General features: G+C 42.4%; 1 protein-coding gene across 3 annotated transcripts; it reads left to right on the forward strand.

Annotated features, from left to right (window-relative positions):
* Positions 1–273: 273 nt before the first annotated feature.
* Positions 274–15743, forward strand: LOC102685575 (CD209 antigen-like protein E). 3 transcript variants are annotated; one of them, XM_015337910.2, is made up of 6 exons: positions 274–529; positions 1716–1817; positions 2682–2957; positions 4034–4185; positions 4518–4624; positions 5978–7357. In XM_015337910.2, exons 1-6 carry the CDS (start codon positions 394–396, stop codon positions 6132–6134), a joined length of 930 nt encoding a protein of 309 aa, XP_015193396.2. In that variant the 5' UTR covers positions 274–393; the 3' UTR covers positions 6135–7357. The 3 variants fall into 3 exon arrangements, with proteins under 3 accessions (XP_015193396.2, XP_069038827.1, XP_069038826.1); XM_069182726.1 differs by lacking the exons at positions 274–529; positions 1716–1817; positions 2682–2957; positions 4034–4185; positions 5978–7357 and adding exons at positions 10753–10890; positions 12063–12212; positions 12457–12608; positions 13052–13158; positions 14216–15743 and having other exon boundaries at positions 4521–4624; XM_069182725.1 differs by lacking the exons at positions 274–529; positions 1716–1817; positions 2682–2957; ... (1 more) ...; positions 4518–4624; positions 5978–7357 and adding exons at positions 8839–9155; positions 10753–10890; positions 12063–12212; ... (1 more) ...; positions 13052–13158; positions 14216–15743.
* The last annotated feature ends 491 nt before the right edge of the window (positions 15744–16234 follow it).

Here is a 16234-nt window from a genome sequence, read left to right on the forward strand (position 1 = left end):
TGTTTTTAGGCACAGGTGCACAACTGAAGAAGACTAACTGAAGCTGAAACATTTTCTTATTCTTACTTAACCTGTTCTTGGTGTTCTTCTAAACAAATGTAGTCCTACCGAATACACACTTGTGATGGGGGAAAAACAACTTCTAGCATATTGCCTCACAGGAATTAATGACGCACAGATACACACCAAGTCCGATGGGTGTTAACACTGCTGCACATCTGCACGTGCCTGAAAGACATCCAGCTAGGTTTGCACAATTCCTAACTTCCTGCGATGCAAGATTTCTGGCTCAAAAGAATACATTTTCCTGATACTCTTTAGAAGTGAGACACCATTGCTCCAGTGAGAGCATGCCGTACAGTATATGGAGCTGGATATAGAGTTCAGGTGAAGATGGACAGGGTGCCTACAGAAAGACGACAGTCTATGGGTTCTGAAAGGATATACTCTGGACTGGTCAACCCGGATGAAGATGTGTATGGTACTCTGGACAAGACCCCTCATAACCATCCAAGTGCACCACCAACACGTAAGTACTTGATGGACAGAAACTATATATGCCTGAACAAAGACTTAAGTTAAGAAAAACTCTTGTGTTGTAGAACCATTCATAACACTGGATAAATGAGTGGGATCAGCGCTCCAGGTTGTCACTTTTAACCTTACCCACAAAGCCAATAAGGGCATTGATTGTATATAGACCAGATCCATGATTTTGGTCTGTGGAGATGCCATGTTTTAATGACACACGATCAATGGTGGGAGAGTCCTGTAAAAGGCAGGTTTTTTGAGTCAGGGGATCACAGCTCTGGAGAAGCCTGCCCAGACCTGGGAAATGAGGGGTTCTCAAGCAGATGAAGGTTGTCCTAAAAAAACCCATATAGAATGGACTGAGTGAACCTACTGATTGGGATTTTACATTCCAAAAAGAACTTACAAGGTCACCTCAAAATTTTAATCTCTGTGACATGATTCATGTGTTTTAACAAGCTAAAGGATCAGAAAGTCTCGTTTCGGGAGATCCTGGGAAGATTTTGATTTGAAACCCTCCCCAGTGTTACTAAAGTCAAAGACAAATATATTCTGAAGTGGAAAAAATATTCAAGCGTTCTATGATGACCTTTCAATCAATTAACACAAACTGCCTAAAACATGACTTAAAATCGATGCATAATGTGACGTTGTAAGAAAATCTCATTCTAAGGACTCTGAGCCATTCTGGTGCCTTCCAAGTCGAGAGCCGGTAAAGATTCTCACTCGGTCTGCAGGAATGTGGTTGTATTCAACCCTGAGGCTGATGGATGTGAGTTGGTCAATGTAATGTTATCTTGCTTGTGTGACCGTTGCGGTTCTGCGCAGGCTCGTGCCCTCCACTGCTCCACCCCGCCGGTTCGTCCCGCAACACCCGGGGCGCGGAGCTGGGTCTCGGGTGTAACGCAACAGAGAACCAGCCGAGTGAGCTGAAGGAGACCTCCTTCAGCCCTGGCAGCTGAGATCCCTGCTACGCTGTAGGGAGGGCGATGACGTCACCGTGCCCAAACTAGCTCTGCTACACTTGCGGAGAGGAGATGAACATAGAGGCACAGGATACAGACTGGAACAATATATCAAGGGAGCCATTGAAATGAGGGAGAGAGCGTGTACACTCTTCAATGATTTAGTCCTCCCAGTTTTGATTATGTTGACTGTTGTTCCACTAATGTCTCTGTCCACAGAGGAGACTAAGCCCAGCCCTCCTCCCTACAGACTGGCTACAGTGTGTCTGGGGCTTCTGTGGGCTGTCACACTGCCTGCCATCATAGCTCTGTGTGTCTACTGTGAGTATCATACTACACGCACAGTTTGTGTTGTCAAATGTGTGTGTCAGCATGTGTTTCAATGTCTTTTTACAGCATTAAGCTCCTCACGCCTTCTCCTGGAGAGCAATTTTGCAACAAGTTCCTCAGTAAATCAAGACAGCAAGGTCTGGGGAAGTGTTTTAAATTAGGGTAATTCAGGCTTAGTTTGACTGCTTTAATTTCACTGGCATTGATTATTTGACGAAACCTAAAACGGCTAGACTATTCTGTGTATATAGGATACAGTTATACTGTAAACATATAGCTTATACAGTATATAGGACACAAATCTCTGGTAGCAGGCTTAGGAGTCCCTGTTTTAGCAATAGCACTAATGGGTATGCATACAGTTGCTGACACAGCTACCTACTTGAAATACATACAGTATGTTTGATATGCATATATGAGTGTGTGAAAAAAAAAGTTAACAGGTGTTGGAGTTTGAGAGTAAATGTTTCTTTGTAGACACAGACAGAAAAGCTAAAACAGATAGATTTAAACCACTGGGATGCCACCCTTTGCCTGTTGCAATGAAGCAGTGAATTTACACCAGGTATTATAAGGGATTACAGCCTGAAGCCACAGAAAGTGGATGAGACAAGGTTTCAGGTTTACTCACTTGCTTTCTCAGGGACCTGCCCTGCTCAGTGGAGGTCTGGTCAGGTGATTGACCATGTAATGGTTAAAACTCTTTAGTATGGGGGAACAACTTATTTCACTGGTTGCTCAGGGATGGTGGTGTATGTAGAATGGTCACTTTGTCCAAAAGCTATAAAGCAACCCAGTTCTCTGCATCAGCGCCCTTGTCCACTTCACTGAAGTTCCCATGTCTTGTTCCCACAGACAGCAGAGGCTCCCAGAGTGGCAAAGAGGAACATATCATCCAGAGCGCAAACAACCCCCAGTTGATGAATGAACTACTTGAGGTCCGAGTAAACTACAGCACCCTAAGTGCTAAAAATTACAGGTTACAGAGGGACTACAGAAATCTTAAGGCTGAGAATACCATACTCCAGAAAGAGAAAAGAAGCCTACAGAATGAGAAAGATGGATATCAGAAAGAGAAAGCAGAGCTACAACGAGAGATCACTGGCCTCCAATCACAGATCACTGAAATGAGTGAGTATTTCCTGATGGATAGATATTTTGGGGGCTACAGCCCCACCGTTCATGGTGTGAGTCTTCTGAACTCCTGAGTTCTTGAGTTTGATCGTGATTTTAAGGAAACAAACCGGTCTGGGCAAGATTTGAGCTGTGCAATGGCCAGAAAGAGACCTGAAGCGATTCAGTTTCATCTACGTTATTTTGACAGGGCCTCTCCTACGTGGCTCAACCAGTAAAAGAGCTTGCCTGGGTAGTGGGTTTGAGCCTAGGTCATGGATCTAGCTGACGGATTGGGATTTCCCAAGCAATGGTAGGATGGGTTTATTGGACCGGGGCTCTCAAGAATCCAATCAAACTTTGATCTCTGTGATGAGTGAACAACCTCTCCTCCAATCAGCACTGATCCTGTGGTACCGGGCTGTAGTTGCCATCATGTGTTAAAAGACTTGAAGCTGGGTGAGCGGCAGGGTCTGCCCACACGTCCTCAATCCCCCCTGTGTCCGATCTTGCAGCTCACAGCTGTGAGATGTGAAAAGCCAAGTGAGTTTTCCAGAGTTTAACAAACATGATTGGTGAATCTAAGGTGATCTCCCTGGTTAATAGCTCAGCAGTTTTGCAACAGCCAGAGTTACAGTGTCTCCTCACTGCTTCCATCCTCTGAACATCACTTCACTCAATGCACGGTAATTTAAGTTAATTGGTTAAACAAACGCCTGGTCAGAAATCAAGACAGTTCTGCTAATGGGCTTGGATACACCACACCTTGCTTTGTTTCCTTTTTTTAGCTGAGGTTGCAACATGAAGGGCTGAGGACATTCAGGTTTTCCCCATCGTGGTTCCCTATATTACAGAATTTCTGTGGCTGTGGTATTTTCAACATAATTCTTCTCCACAGCCTGCACGAGGCTACGCACACACATCTTAGCAACACATTTACTCCCTCTCCTCAGTTAGTAGTTGTTGTTTTTTATGAGGACAGCTACAGTAATTCCAGTCCGTCGGCTGCCACACTTAACTGCGTAGATCAGGGCTGTGCAGAGAGCTGAACTGTATTGATACAAGCTACTGTTGTCCATGTTTTTATTGCACAGGGAGAATCTGTACACCTTGCCAGCAGGGCTGGGAGCTCTTCAACTTTAAGTGTTATTTATTTTCTACATACAAGTTGTCCTGGAATGAGAGTCGCAATCTCTGCAGATTAACGGAAAGTGACCTGGTGATTGTAGAGAGCAGGAAGGAACAGGTAAGAATCTGTGCCTCTTAACTGGAGAGAGAGGTAAGAGACTAAGTCAGGACATGGAGACAGGATAAGACTGAGACAAGCAAGATGGAAAGAAAGACGGAAGAGATTGTGATTGGAGCTGTAACAATATCTGCTCATCACCAAACATCAACATCGTCATTGTATGTCATAGTAACTTGTCCAAATTGTTTACTCAACATTGCTACATTACTACAACCAGTCATTGCAACAACACCAATAATTTGTCAAGCTGATATTCTTTATAGTATTTCATCATTTGAGACATTTTATGTTTATAGTCAGAAAACAGATGTGGATTGTTTTGTGTTCAGGAATTTCTAATCAGCAATCTTAAAAAAGACAATTACTGGATTGGCCTGACTGATACAGCTGAAGAGGGGACCTTCCTGTGGGTTGATGGCAGTAGAGACACTAGAGGGTAAGAGCTGTGGAAGACTACACTACTGAACTGCACCTCGGTTGATTGGGATTCATACAGTATAACACACTGACCGCACTGTAACAGAGTGAAAGAGGAGCCCAGTCATCTACCCTAGAAATGAAGAAAACCACAGATTACAGAGGGAGTGAAATACAGTTCCAGTGTGAGAGAGGAGTCCAGCACTAACCTAAACCCTCACTAAACATATTGTATATGCACCCAAGCTGACCACACAATTACAGCAAGTAAAATACAGTCAAAGAGGGAGAGAAGACTGACCTATACTCAGACTGAATGTACTGTATATACAGTACACTCACACTTACCACAATTACAGAGAGAGAATTAACAGAGTAGTAACAGAGACAGGTGGCAGACTTGTGCTCTGATTGAATGGCCTGTATACTGTACCTGCATATATTGACAGAGAAGGATTGTGAGGCAAGTGTAGCTTTCCCAAGATGTTCAGCACATAATCCCTTACCTGTTTTTAATTCATGCAAAAGAGTGACTGGACAGTACTCTTACACCTACACAGTCTAACTGCACAATTATAGAGCAGAGAAATAAATTGTTCAAGCTGTGTCCCCAGATACCAGAATTACATTGACAGATTATGAATATTGTATAAAGGACTATGGTAATAATGTGAACTATATAATTGTATTATACTTAGATCCTTAAACTAATATCGTTATTAATTTGTTGAGCACAATTATTCCTGGAAAAGGTTAAAACATTATAGCTTTTTATAAAGTATATACACTAATATAGTCAGAAGGAGCATGTCAAAACTGTTTATGAAGAAAGTGGGATACTGTTGAAACTACCACTACCAGCCATATACAGTTTGTACAATGTATTTTACAACTACATTAATATAGTTTCTGATGTTCAGAGATGTTATGTTCCGTTTATTTTTATGCTCAGCTTGCAAAATTTCCCTTTAGTTGTAAAATTCCATATTAAGCGGATTTAAACATGCACAGTACAGAGACTAAATGTAGCCATCATTTTTACTAACAACTAATGCACCACAAGTGCCACCTGTCGATCATCTTTGCCAGCGAATCACGTACTATGGCCGTCTGCACATGGAAACCGCATATTTTGAATGGCTACATCTGTACATTGCAGGAGGAGGAGCAGAAGACACATTTTTAGTAAGCAAAATGTACAAGTAAACAGGGATATCTAATAGTTAAAGACACATATTGTGCATGGCGAGTTTGTAAGGTGAGATATATCATCAGCAAGTGTCTTACAATGAATGCAATACGAAGAATTCAGTTGTGTCTCCGTAACAATTCTGTATTGTATTGATGTTGAAGCCATACTCCTCTGTTTTAGATTCTGGGACAGTGGACAGCCAAACGATCCCAATGGGAATCATGATTGTGTGGCCATCTATCCCAGATCCAGTTCTCTGAATGCCTGGAACGATATACCCTGTAGTGCATCCCGCAGTTGGATCTGTGAGGTTGATGCTGTCAGATTCACTCCTTAGACACTCCCTATCATTCTCTGCACTTACATGCTAATTCTGTGTTTGGCGTGTTTGTTTTGTTTCACTGTGATTTCATGTAATTGGATTACAAACATGTACAAGCTTTTTTTATAACAGGCTACACTTTGCAAAGAAGTTGCAGCTTCAAATAATGTGCCTTGCAAATGTATTTAACCAATTCCTTCATTTTGTGAAATTGCAAAATTATGTTGTGTACTGTATATACATTATTACACACTGATCATTTTAATCTTGAAACTCTTGAATGCTCAAACTGAAAACTTTCTGGGTGAAGTTGTTAAATGCCAGCAAAGGTATTCACCCCTTTTGCTGTGAAAAACGTCCATTAGCTTAGGTGTTCAAAATAACTGTTTAAAATGAAATAAAGAATTCAATTTAATACATTTACTGCATTCATAGTGCCAAGTCATTTAACGGTATTGAAAGAAATGTTTTCAACAATTACAAAAGTTTAACATAGAGGTCCATTCAACACATGCTAAATGTGTTCAACTTTACTTGATTATATTGTCTTACACCTAAGTTACAGCTACACATTTTTCATGGCAAAAGTATATCACAAATCATTTCTGTTTTGTATTCATAATTCTCAAGAGAAACCTATGAACCTCTCCTAGCTTGCAGTTACACATTCTACATGTATTGTTTGTCTGCATCATCTGCTAGGTGTTTGTCCAGACTACTTATTTTTGAAGTTATGTTGTTCAAGCCCATACCCTGGCTTCTTTCCAGAAAGATCGTTGGGTTATTTAGTTACTAGAGATGAAACAAATTACATGAGCTGAATGGCATGATTTTGTATTCTTCCCTTCATATGTAAAGTAGTCGGTAAAAAGTTCTATATAGTGTGGCCGAGTCTGCCATCTAGTGGGGAAGAAAGGAAACATATTCACTGGGAGTCCCTCATGGTCAAAGGTGATCGTCTTCCATGATAAGACCAATAAGTGATGAGTGCTCTCTGAATCTCTGAGGTTCGGCAGGTATTTGTCTAAGGACATAATCAGATCACATATTGCACTATCCGGTCACAGTGAGCTCTCCTCAATGTTTCATTTCCTTGAGAGCTAGATCACCCTGCAACTCTCAGCTGACAGCCTACTGGAGCTCAGCAGGTGTGAGCCTGGCCAGTACCTGGATGAGAGACCTTCTGCGAAAAAACTAAGGTGGCTGTTGGAAGAGGTGTTAGTGGGACCAGAAAAAAAGCACTCGCCCTGTGGATGGTGTGGATTTGAATGCACTATACTGTCCCTCATATGAGTCATAAAATTGAATGGTCATTAAAAATCCCAGGACGTTAATCGGAAAGAGTAAGGGTGTTAAATCCAGTGTCCTGGCCAAATTTCCCACTGGCCTTTTCCAGTCATGGTTTCCTAGTAATCCCCATCTCTGAACTGGCTTCATCACTCCGTTCTCCTCTCCACTGAGAGCTGGTGTGTGGTGTGTAGAGAGTGTACTGGCACACTTAGGCCTCTGTTGCATCATCCAGATAGGGAGTACACGTTGGTGGTGGTGGATGGGAGTCCCCATTGTCTGTTGAGTGCTTTGAGAGGTAAGTGTAAGGAATTATTAGTATTATGATTAGTATTAGTAATAATATTATTTAAAATCTGAGAACAAAGGGCTAACGTAGTGCTAAGTTCTTTCCTAATCATGCTTTGTCCATCTGGTTCAGTCAAGAGCCTTAAATCTCCCAGGTGATGATATATTTAGGGTGCTTCTCCTGGCCTCTTTCTGGGCTGATGCCTTGGCTGGCGTGGGAGAAAAGAACCTTCTAATGGGAGTTTGGAATCTGACAATTAGACCGAGCCAACAGAGCTTTATGTGAGATGTTAGAATGTTTAAGAATGCACACAATGGTGGCACTCCAGAAATGTTCTTTGGATCACTGTCGAGCTCTGGCCTTTGATATTTGCTTAGAGTCATGGAAACAATTCACAGGGCTGCCTGCAGGCTTCAAGACCAATTCGAAGAGACCACGATAGTGAAACACAGATGTCCAGGACACACAGCTATTGCATAACGAAAGTCTCAGGTCTACAGTTCCTTTCTTCAGTTCAAGGAAGGCAAAAGGTAATTAGAATAGTACTTTCAACTGACCTGCCACTAGAGGGCATGCAGACTTCTATTTCCTGCACATAGATTAAAAAATGGTGCAGTCATTAATTGGATAACTGGGGAAAGGCTGAAAGTCACATTTTCACACAGGTTTAATTTATACCAAGTTTGATGTATAAAGAGATCCACAGTGATAGTTGCTTATTGGGTTGTGTAGAGTAGGTCTGGTTTGGAGGATCTTCAAGAACTTTTTTTTTAAGTAGGTCTCCTTGCACAGTATTTCTGTTTTCCATCCGGTTTTCTGTGAACTCTGGCCTCATGAGCCACCTGCTGAGAGGCAGGCCTTACGCAGATTCATATTGGCGACAGTGAAAACCTAGATTGTCAGAGCCTGGAGGGAGGAAAGCTCAAGACCATGACACTGAAGTGTAGCTATTTGACTGCTCAAGCTAATTTCTAATAGCTGGGGTGTCAAGGATTATATGCAGGTTTTGGGTGCTTATTGGTGATCATGGGAGCTGATCTGATTTGTCAAAGGAAGGAATGGACGTTTTCCTATCATTTCCCAGTTCTGAATTTTGTGAAAGAAGACCAATATCAATGTGGTTTTTCACAGCTGTATCCTGACTTACAGACGCCACCAGAAAAACTCCATAGTAACACACACAAACCCACACAAATATACTCACACAGCTTACACATTTCCTAACTTCCTGTGGCTCAAGGACAACTTCCTCTTTAGCCATTGACTTCAGAGTCGCCATCAGTAAGAGCTCACTGCAGCAACAGACATAGTTCAGTCTCGGGAGATGGACAGGGCAACTGATGGAAGATCACAGTCAGTGGTTTCAGAGGGAATTTACACTGGACTGGTCAACCCAGACAGGGATGTGTACAGTACTCTAGACAGAACGCCACACAGGAACCCAGGAGAGCAGAACACGGGTAAATACCCAAAAAAACGTTATCCTACTGTATATGATTAGAACCATCTTAAGCTCAGGAAGGATACGCTCATGGTTATTGTCCATGTGATATTGTACTACGTAATAAGTTGTTAATCTTAATGTGTCTTTTTTGTGTACTTTGTGATGTTATATTTGCATGTGAATGTTTTCTTGTTTTTTAAGTAATACAAAATTCTTAGAAAAGAAAAAAAAAGATATTCCAGGTGTTCAGGAGACTGCAACAGCACTAGGAAACAACACTAAAACATACCACAAATGTAAACCTGTATTATTGTTTACCAGGCAACATTTTCATTGATTGCTTGATTTAAAGGCTCTTCAGATTCTGTTCAGAGCCAACCCATTCATTTGAGATATGATCCACACAAAAAAGCAAAAGGTTTGGTGAATACCCTTTTTTTCTGTGGATTTGAACACACAGTTGTGGACTTCTCCACACGGTTGAGCAGCGTGGAAAACTGTGCTGGATGTGTCAGTTCCGCGTGGCGCAATGTTGCGACAGTGCCCTGATGCCATGTGCTAAGCCGTGCGTAGACACAGGATACACTCTGGGCTGCAATCCAACGCTGTAGCAATGTGGCACTGTGCCGAATCAAAGAGGATGCGAGGTGTTTTTTGGCTTGGCTTAACTTTGAAACGCATGTAATTTCCAAAGATGTGTGCTTCAATGCGGAGAAGTCAGTTGACGGAAGCTTTTCTTCTCCTAATGCTGTATCAGCTGCACCTATTTGCCATGTATACCATCTTTCTTCCTCTACATCAGGGGTTCCCAACCTGGGCTTTAAAGCAATGTTTGTTTTTGGAAGGGAACGGTACACGATGGAACCAGCATTACAAAATGATTTAGGGAACCTATCTTTAATTAAAGATTAGGGATGTACTGCATACTTTAACACTGCATTCTCTGTATCTCATTACTTTCATTAATGGTAAGTAAGGATGAAACATTGCTTACCATCAATAATAGTTTAATGCAGCGAGCAAAACATTTCTTCACATTGCGTCACTGGAAACTAAGGTTCTTACAATCTCTGTGAGTATGAATGCATTTGATTTCTTGTTCTCCTGGTAGAGCTTATAGATCGATAGATACTTTATTGATCCCGTGAGGGAAATTGCAGTGCAACAGCAGCTTAACACAGACAACACAGCCACGGTGTAACGAATGATACAATAATAATAATAGTACAATACATACAATACAATCAGTACAGTGAGGGGTGCAGTAAAAGAGTTACTCACAGTCCGGACACACAAAGAACAAACTAGAACAGAACAGTACGCAGAAAAATCGCATCACACATATGAATATCAATATAGATGTAAATATAGATATAAATATAAATGTATTGCACGGGTCCCTGGCATATATCTTATCTTCTATATATAATTTGTTTCATATGTTAGCTAATTTTCACAGAGAGAAAAAAGAGGAAAAAAGGGAAGAGAAAGAAAGGAAAGACAATGAAAAGAGTGGGATTATGGGCAGATACCCTTGTGCAGAGTGTGTTGAAGGGCTGTAGCCCTTCTGTGTTTTCAGACATTAAAACATATGGTCTTTTTTTTCCCACTAGTGGCCATGAAAAAGATCCCGGGCCCTGTGTCCACAGTGAGAGCAGAGCCCAGCCCAGCGCCTTGCAGACCGGCCACCGTGTGCCTGGGGCTGTTATGTGCTGTCTTACTGACCATCATCATCGTCCTGTGCGTCTACTGTGAGTATAACATACCATCAGACTGTGTGTAAGTTTGTCCACCTCTCTATGTGTCAATGATATGCATGTTTCTTTGCATCGGTATACAAAAATCCTCAACTGGTTTGGTGTGTGATTGTGTACAGTGAGGTGATAAATGGGCAGGTGACCAGGTTATAAAAAACGCTGGTGTTATGCAGATGCTATGTGCAGAACTGGCAGAATAAGTCCTAATTCCTTGTATTTAGTATCCTTTGGGATGAAAAACACCAATGACAGTGCACCAAACACAGGCGAGGACCCACTTCCACCAGTTGGTTGACCCATGGCAGTCATTCTGCAACAGTGGCCCCTTAATTGAAGACAACAGAGAAACTGCATCACCAATTGAATCAAGGGAGATCTTTATGGAGTCCAGATTGTGAAAATGCAGAGTGTTGTTTAGCCAGTACACTAGACCTAACACCCCACCAAACACTGCAATAGGATCTTTATTGATGAAGTAATCAGGTGTTCAGTTTAATGTCTCAACTGATGATGATCACACATCCTAAGGTACTGGGACACTGGTCAGGTGTTGGACCATAGTATAGGTCTCGCATCGCAGTAGTGATGAGGCCCATCCTTGCTGAAAATCTGTGAGTTCAGGGTTCGAGGCTATAATTCAGCTTCCTCCCTCCGTTTTCTAAACAACTGATCTAATACAAGCTCACAGGGCAGAAGGGTCATATCCCTGCAAGCAACAGGAGCAAGGAGGGATACAACTTGAAAAGGATGCCAGTCCATCGCCGGGCAAACACAGACATGAACACACACTCGCATCCGGGTCCATTTTCCCAGAAAGCAATTAATCATGGCTTTGGATTGTGGGAGGAAACTGGAGCACCCGGAATAAATGTACACAAACTTGGGGAGAAAATACAGACTCCTCCCTGACAGCACCCCAGGAATCGGACCCCAGGCCCCAAAGTTGCATGGCAGCAATGCTAACCACTGCGCCACCATGATGCCTGCTGTTACGGCGCTGTTGAATCACGCATGGTGTTATCCTTTGCCACACATGGTAGAATTATGTGAGTTATCGGAATCGCACCCCATGCCTGGCAAAGAACATGTGATATATGACACGGCCTGGGTGTTTGTGTGTGTGCGCAAGTGTCTCTCGGTAAAGCAAAGAATCCTCCCGTCCACAGATAACACAGGCTCTCGCCGTGCCAGTGAAGCAAATCTCCGCCTGTCCCTCCTGACGGATGAACTGGATCAGCTCCAAGTGAACCACAGCACCCTGACCGCTATCTACAACAAGTTACAGAGCGAGAAAGAGGCCCTGGAATCCCAAATAAGTGAGCTGGGCAGGAAACACTTCACACTTGTAGTAGTAACAACTCTGTCGCACCACAGTGACCACTGGACGACTCTCTGTTCACTCAAAGCATTATTTTCCTTGGTTTCAGCCTCCCACGGAGAAATCACAGAGTCTGATTGTGGAAAGCTGAACTGGAGACAGCAGTACAGAGAAGAGATGATAGTTTGCTGCAGAGAGCTCTACTGATGTGGCCACTGTCCTTATCTGTGTCTCCACTGTAGAGAGAGTCTGTAAACCCTGTCAACCAGGCTGGGTGCTCTTCAACTTCAAGTGTTACTACTTCTCCAAAGCTTCACAGACCTGGGCCGACAGCCGTGCTGACTGCCAAAACCGGGGAGCAGACCTAGTGATTATAGAGAGTGCGGAGGAGCAGGTAAGGTATAACATTATTGAAGAGGAGGTGGGAGAAACTGCAGGAGAATGGGGTGAAGAAGGCTTGGAGAGTAATGAGGACGGAGAGACAGAGACATTGATCATTTTCCCCCTGTATGTACTACTGTACATCAGGGATTCCCAGTCCTGGACGTCATGGAGACCCCAACATGTTGGTTGTTCCATCTCAGCGCTCAATCAAATAACCCCATTAATCAACAAATATCCAATATGGAACATTGAATGCAGTAAACCACTACTGTCTCTAGAGGGCAGCAGTATCACACTGCACACTGATTTCAGCCACTCCTCCTTTAGCCATTCAGTACAATTGCATATGTGAAACTCTACTTCTTCTTAAACAAAAACAAGTCACCAAAGGTATACATTTATTGATCTGACACAGAGAGTCTAAAGGTGTGTAATTCTGCATCTTGTGTCCAGAACTTCACGAACGTAAAGACGATGGGCGAGATTTCCTGGATTGGCCTGACCGATACAGCAGAAAAGGGGACCTTCCTGTGGGTGGATGGCAGTAGAGAGTCTGGCGGGTAAGAGTTATTGTAATAACTGGTCCAAGCTCAATGAGCAGTAGATTAATATGCACAGGGCACACACAAGGGTCTGTCTATCATTTCCTAGTCTTTAACTATAGATGGTATTAATTAGCAGAAGCTGGGATTGTGCAGTGCATCAGTGTGTGCAGGATGTTTCCTGTGTCTTGGTGTTGTGGGGGACACTTACTGTTCTATGAGAAGGCTACGGTGCTCTGTTTTGGTAAAGGTCTGCAAAAATTGGTTTCCTTGTACCTTTACCTCCTCCAGTTTGGGAAAACAGTTCCGCTTCCTCCAGAGGCACCTTACAACTCACAACTGGCAGCCCACTGAAGCTCAGCAGGTGTGAGCCTGGCCAGTACTTGGATTGGATAGCTAACGTGGCTGCTGGAATAGGTGTTATTGGGACCAGTAGGGGGCACTCACTCTGCAGTCTGTGTGGCTCCTAACGCCCTAGTCTAGTTTTGGGGACAGTATTCTGTAAACCGGCACTGTCTTCTGGATGAGACGTGTAATCGAGGTTGTGATTTAAGTCTCGGAGCATTTCTTGGAAAGAGTAGGAGTGTTACCCCTGGCCAAATTTCCCTCTGACCTTTACCAATCATAGCCTCCTAATAATCCCCAAATTTGAACTGGCTTCATCACTGTGTTCTCCTCCCCACTGAGAGCCTGTGTATGGTGACTTCGGCTGCTGTTGCATCATCCAGCTATGGCTACACATTGGTGGTGGTGGAAAGGAGTCCTCATGACCTGTAAAGTGTTTTGAGTTGAGAATTGTAGGGTTGTATGGCTCCTGGCGTGTAGTATAAATGTTAGAGGAGTTTTTGTTTGGAGATGCTAACAGGTTCTGTGGCTCTGTGGCTTTTTTCCATTGTGAGGAGTTCAGACTAGGTCATGTACATGCTGAAGAAATTTTGTTCTGCATGCTGAACAAACAGACTGTGTGGGCTGTGTTCTCCTCTGTACATGTGGAAGAACCGAGTAAAGAATTGTTCTGCAATGCTGACAGACCATGTGGCTGTGTTTATAGTGAGGTTACATTGGTCTGTTTCAGGTACTGGAGGAATAATAAGATGGAGAAACTGAACAGAAACGGGAACTGTGTGGCTGCCTATCCAAAAACCAATTCCTTAAACAATTGGATTGATCTGGACTGCAGCAAAACCCAACGCTGGATCTGTGAAGGCAATACCCAGAAACTCTTCTTAGATATTGGACTATGCCGGAGTCGGGGATATGCGGTCGGTTAAGTCTGAATTATTTGAATAATTACACTGCTTACCTTATTCAGGCATACCTTTTCCATGACTGCATTGCATGTTTGCCATGGTAAAACAGTTATGGAGCGCTAATGGAAGCTTAGTGCACAGAAAACAAAAGCTTCAAATTTGAAATGGAAAAACCTCAGCTGCACATGTCAGAATTTGTTTTACATTTCTATTGTGCACCAGGATCCTGTTAAGTCTGTCTCACCAAAGAAGAACTCAGCTGAGGTAGATTGTATTGTTGTCCTAGTGCATGAAGGGAAAAATTAAAAATCCTCTTTAATTTCACCCAGAATTATCTTGAAACAGCACTTGTGCACTTTTGGAAAAGTTTACGTCTTCAATCTGTTCAATTCATAGATGATTACTCAGAGTTATTTTGCTTTGGGAAATTTGGTAACGTCTAGGGCAAAGATGCTGTAAAGATATTTAGGAAACTAGCTTTAAAAACAAATAGCTTTTCCTTACAGATTATAGTGGAATCACTCTTTAGGACAGTCAACATTTCAAGCAAACTGTAATAAGGTACTTGTAATCTTATGATTGTATGTGCTGATGTAAGCCGTATAAAAATATTTTTACATGTGACACTTCACTTAACCTTTCTGTGTCCAACAGAAATTAAGTTTTCAATGATTTTTTGAATGCATTGACTGCCTTGAAAATGAGTTTTGGATCCCTCTCGGATTGATTCTTGGATCCAGGATCCAGCATGTAGAATCCTAATATGGCCATGTCAGTCTCCTTAATTCCCATCCAGTTCTGGTGCTGGTATTGGCCAGGGAAGACAACGATGATTTTGCTTCCATTCTGTGGAGTGAATTCTTCAGCTTGTGGAGCCACGATCTGAATAATCCACTCCAGCTATACGGGTATTTGGAACATGCTACCCAGCCATGTTGTTGAAGCATGAAGTCCAGGTCCATTCTCAAGGACCCCAGTCATCCCAGTCACAAACTCTTTTCTCTCCTACCATTCGGTAAACAGTACCGCAGCATCTGGTCAAAGTCCAACAGATTATGTAATAGCTTCTACCTCCAGGCAATAAGACTGCTAAATAGCCAAGCTGCAGCACCTTCAGCAGATCATCCATAATGGCAACATGGACATTGTTTTCATTGTATTCGGCACACTGCAGTACTTGTGTCCAGGGTGTATGCGAGACATTATGTCCATCGCAGCTCTATTTATATTGAGTTTTGTCTGAGTTTATTTTTTTCATTTTCTATTACATTATTATCTATCATTGCCAGCAACTACTGCTGCATGCTGTATTGCTTTGCATTTGATAAATAAACTTTGATTGATTGAAGCCAATACCCTGTTTTATTCAAAGACTGGTCTGGATGAGATCTTTGGATCAATTAACTGCCAAACAAGTTGGATGGGCCATATGGTCATCTATAGTTTTGTAACCTTCCTAGTTAGCTCAGATACAAGGTTTGAAGCTGCTTAACCATTCACATCATATAAAATACACTTTTGTAAAGAGTTACTGGAGTATAGTTTAATATTTCATGGTAAAGATCAATCCACAGGCCCATTGTGTGCACTTACTTTGCTGCAATATACATGCTTGGACTTGCATAAGGGCTGCTTGACAGAACTTGAACAGTTTGTTTGGCTCATCATCTTGAAATTATGATGTTCATGACATGACATTAAACGAGTTTAACAATTGTTGCTTTTTAGTTTGAAATGTATAGACAATCACTTACTGGGGTGACAAGGAGAATATGTTAATGACTTGCTGCAAAGTGAAGCACCAGGAAACTTGTGATGAGTAAGTTTTATGTTAAGTGAACCTA

The sequence above is a fragment of the Lepisosteus oculatus genome, chromosome 23, assembly GCF_040954835.1.
Source record: "Lepisosteus oculatus isolate fLepOcu1 chromosome 23, fLepOcu1.hap2, whole genome shotgun sequence".
Taxonomy (NCBI): Eukaryota; Metazoa; Chordata; class Actinopteri; order Semionotiformes; family Lepisosteidae; genus Lepisosteus; species Lepisosteus oculatus.

Coding starts and splice junctions, on each gene's coding strand:
- LOC102685575 (XM_015337910.2), top strand. CDS start 394: ATGGACAGGGTGCCTACAGAAAGACGACAGTCTATGGGTTCTGAAAGG. Junction 2,958..4,033: donor ATCACAGATCACTGAAATGA/GTGAGTATTTCC, acceptor TTTATTGCACAG/GGAGAATCTGTACACCTTGC. Junction 4,186..4,517: donor TAGAGAGCAGGAAGGAACAG/GTAAGAATCTGT, acceptor TTTTGTGTTCAG/GAATTTCTAATCAGCAATCT.